A 4,105-nucleotide genomic window follows, 5' to 3' on the forward strand; every position below is an offset into this window, starting at 1 on the left:
CAGCTCCCCTGCCGCCGGGCTGCCCACGAGCTGCCACCCTCCCTCCCAGCCCCAAACTGGGCAGCCAGCAACCATTTCCCGCTGTACTGGAGACGATGGGTACAACCCTGCCCCGGTCCCTGCTGGCTGGGCGGACCCTCGACATGCTCCCTGTCCTGGGGTGCCCGGGGTGTCTGAGCTGGCTCGGGGCTGCCCGGGTGCTGGGGGTGCTTCTCTCCCCGAGCTTTTGGAGAAGTCTGCTTTTGTCCCAGCTGTGGGAACACCCCAGAGACAGGGACCCACACTCCCCCCCCCCAGCTCTGATTCCCACTCTAAAGGCTCCTTCCCGGCTGTTGTCACCTCCCGGGCGTTTGCCTTCCCGCACAGCAAGTTCTGGGTGTGGGGGCACGCTGCGTCCTGTGCAAAGCCTTAAAGTGAAGGGAGAAAAGTGCAGTTTGCCTGTGAGCTACGCCCGAGGAGCCAGAGGCCGAGGCACCAAGGGCCGGCGTCCCAGCTCCACAAGGTTGCTGGGCTCTGCTCTTGCAGAGGCTGTGCACAGGCAGCACAGCCAGCCCTTCCCCGTGGGTCCCCTCGACTGACTGAGTGCCCAGGGGCACTCCAGCATTGGGCAGCGCTGCCTCGGTGATGTGCCAGCGCCTGGGGCAGCGAGCACCGCTGTCCCATTGAGTCTGTGCAGGGATTTGGCTCCTGGTGTTTAAGCCGAAGCCCCCGGGTGTGGGATGCTGGAGCCGGAGGCAGCCAGGAGGCCGCTGGGAGGACAGCGTGAGTGGGGCAGGGAGAGAGATGTGAGAGGGGTAGGGAGCGGGGAGCAGAGGGAAAGCCCATCAGAGAGCTGCCTTGGGGTGCTCAGCTCTGCCCTGCACCCCACGGCTCTGCTCGGCCCCTGCCCGGGCACCGCCAGCTCCCACCGCGCATTTACTTACTCCACATCGCGCTTTCGGATGGTCCTGCCGGCAGCCAGGACCTCAGCCACCTTGGACACGATAGGGTCGTAGTTCATGCTGGCCACGGCCACCACCTCATCGCTCCTAGGGACGGGCAGAGCAGAGTGGTCAGGGAAGCCCCCGCTGGCCACCGCTCCATCACCCAAAAAGCAACACGCTGGAGGGAAGTGGGGAGCAAAGAGAAACCCACCCCAGGGCCAGGGCCCATCTCAAGGCATGAGCAGCACGGGGGCTGCGCTGGCAGCGTGGGACAAGGGCCAGGAGGGGGCTCAGAGCTGGACCTGCAGGCTGGCCCCACTGGGCTCTCAGCCATGCTCAGGTGCCGGTGTGGGTGAGCATCACCAGGGTGCCCAGGGGACAGAGACAGCTCTGGGCACCTGGGAGTCTGTGGGAAAATGCCAGCAAAGGTGGACCTGATGGTGGATAGAAACCTGAACCCCAGCAGGATGACCAGTGGTTGCTGCCACCCAGGCAGGCGACCCCTGCGCTGCTGCCCTGTAGGGGGGAGCAGAGAAGCGGGTGCTCAGGATTCCCTGGGGGACACTCAGTTGTGCTACTCCACAGCCCCTTCCGGATCCCCACCTCCTGTGATGAAACCCCTGTGGGCATGGGATGCCCAGCAGTGCATCCCAGTCTGGCTGACCATTACCCACCAGGACGCCAGTGCTGGTGGCACAAGGCAACCTCGAAGGCTGGGTGGGAAACACGTGAAGTGGAAGGGAAGAGGATGTAAAAATGCTGGAGGAGCTTTGGCTAAAGGCCACAAGGCAAACGAGAAGGGTTCTGCTACTTTGAGGTTTCCAGAGGTCAACCTGAGCGTAACTCTTCAAAGACCGAAGCCAGGACTCATAAACAGATAACTGAGCAGACAATGTAAAGATCAGAGAAGGTGTGTGACAAAGATATTAAACACTGGCAGTATTGCTGAGTTAAGTTGAAGCATACAAGCACCCAACAAGTCAAGATCCGCTCTTCAATCTGCTGCCCAAGAGCTCCGCGACCAACAAGAGCAAAGAGCAGCCAGGGCGGGGGGAACATGTCCTGATTCCTGGGGGGAAGAGAGCAGAAGCTGTGTTTCAGAGGATGCTTCATCTCTGTGGAGCCACGGGAGCTGAAGTCATCTCTCGTATCTGTCCCACAAAGCCACAGGGTAGCCCCATCACAGAGGACAATCTGTTTCAAAGGGCTCTGACTCCTAAATATCTCACCACAAATACCGGAGAGCAAGCTGGAAACAGGGCAGTGGCCTGGCTTCCCCGTCCCATGGGCGAGCACAAAGCAGAGCAGACCAGGAGCCCAGAATCTTTTCTGGAACTTGTCCACAGCTTAGCTAGCCCACACCAGCCAGACCCAGAGACAGACCAACACCAGCCAGGCTCCAGCACAGGATGCTGCTCCACGACAATGGTTGCAGGAAGGGGGAGCTGCTGCACTGCCAGGAGCTGTAGACCAAGGGATGGATGCCATTGGAAATCCCATCTCAGGCACCCTCAGCTCACCGCGAAGATGTGTACCTACAACGGAGGGGATTCCTGCTAGCCTGCGGCCCCCCCATCCAGCAGAGCTGAGCACAAGGAGCAGCAGGTGAGCAATGCATTCACACCAGACAAGAGGCAGCAAGGACAATTAACCATCGAGGAGATGGCAACACATGCACGTGTTCAGCTGAACCACCGGCTGCGCCGTCGCGCTCAAGGCCTGCTGCTGTGATGTAGAGGAGCTCTTCGCTCTCTGAGCCTGAATCTCCTCTGCTGTGATGCCTGATGTAAAAAAGGTCCTCCACACTCCCCAGGACAGGACCCCATTCCATAGGGATGTAACTTCAGTTATATGTGCAGGGACTCACAAGAAGACAGCCGGTCTCCTTCCAGGACACCTGCAGTAGTACCTGATGGCACTGCAGTGCGGATTCCCTCTTCTCCTGTTATCCCAAGTTCAGAAATGCAAACTGATAATGAGACCCCACACGTGGTTGTTCTCACCACACAGGTCTCGGCCTTGGCTGCTTCACCATTGCTTGATGCCTCCAGTGCTCAGCACGCAACAGGGGCTGAGGCTTCGGGACTCCTGGGAGGCTCGACACCACCTTCACACCACACCACAGGGTCTTGAAGCTTCAGTGGTTTCCTCAACATTTGGTTTCCTGAGCACAGCCAGCTCCCAGGTGGGAAGCATGAAGTGGTTGGAGAGACCTATCCATCCAACCCGAGGGGAGAGGTGCTGTTCGAAGGGAATGAACAGCCAAGGCGTGCAAGGGAAAGGAAAGGAAGGTGTAATCCCACCAAGCACCTGCCGGCTCAGCCGCGAGCCCAGCCAGTGCCCGGCACGACCGGCTGGGAAGGCGGATGCAGCCCAGACATTTCCATCAGCAGGACATGGGGGAGCTGGTCCTTCTGCAAAATAACTGATGGGGTGCTGGTGAGCTGGAGCATCCCCCATCTGTGGTGGCTTTTAAGCATTTTGTCTGACAGATGGGGAAGTCAGGAAGAATCCTGCTTTTTCAAAAGGTCTTTAGAGGCAAGAGGAGTGCACTTCCTGAGCCTGGGATTTGGAGCGATCAGAAGTCTTGGAGTGAAGGCAGAGGGACAGTGGAGCACTGTGGATGAGCACCGTGTCTACACGGTCTGCCCTTCTTCCACAGGGTTCAACGCAACAGAAGTGGGGAACCATGAAGACAACCACAGTGATTCCCTGGACTCCCAAGATCTCCAAGGTCTTAGGGGTGGGATGACATCGGTCTGTCCTGGCCGAGGCACTGCGGTGAGCGCAGCGGCCCACGGGGACATCTGCAGAGCACCGTCCCATGCACTTCATGGCACGGGGCCTCACGCTGACCCCTCCGCAGCTCACAGGCTCTGAAGGCCTTTCCTCTTCAAGCTCCGGGGAAAAAGAGACTTGTAGTGAAAGTCGATGCTGAGGACAGGCTCCGGGAGTGGGAGCCACCCGTGTTCATGCAACAACTGAGACCATGCGCACCAGGAGGAGAAGAGTCCAAGCCATTGTGTGGGCCTGGCAGAAGGACGCAGGAGGGGGTGGTCGATCTGGGACAGGGTCATCAGTTCGAAAGCATTAGCACCAACCAGAAGCACTATCACCAAACAACAAAAAGAGGAAGAAATGCTCCTGGTGGCCTCTCACAGAAGCTGTGACTGAGCAAAGCA

At 59.0% G+C, this 4,105-nt stretch overlaps 1 protein-coding gene across 2 annotated transcripts in view; it reads right to left on the bottom strand.

Moving 5' to 3' along the window:
• Nucleotides 1-4,105, bottom strand: part of AIFM3 (apoptosis inducing factor mitochondria associated 3) — a 37,673-nt gene that overhangs the window by 615 nt on the left and 32,953 nt on the right. For both annotated transcript variants that reach the window (XM_009642864.2, XM_009642863.2), the window contains exon 18: nt 924-1,028. In XM_009642864.2, coding sequence (XP_009641159.1) covers nt 924-1,028 — 105 coding nt within the window. The remainder of the gene's footprint in view (nt 1-923; nt 1,029-4,105) is intronic.

Source organism: Egretta garzetta, unplaced genomic scaffold, assembly GCF_000687185.1.
Source record: "Egretta garzetta isolate BGI_Z169 unplaced genomic scaffold, ASM68718v1 scaffold7, whole genome shotgun sequence".
In the NCBI taxonomy this organism is placed as follows: domain Eukaryota; kingdom Metazoa; phylum Chordata; class Aves; order Pelecaniformes; family Ardeidae; genus Egretta; species Egretta garzetta.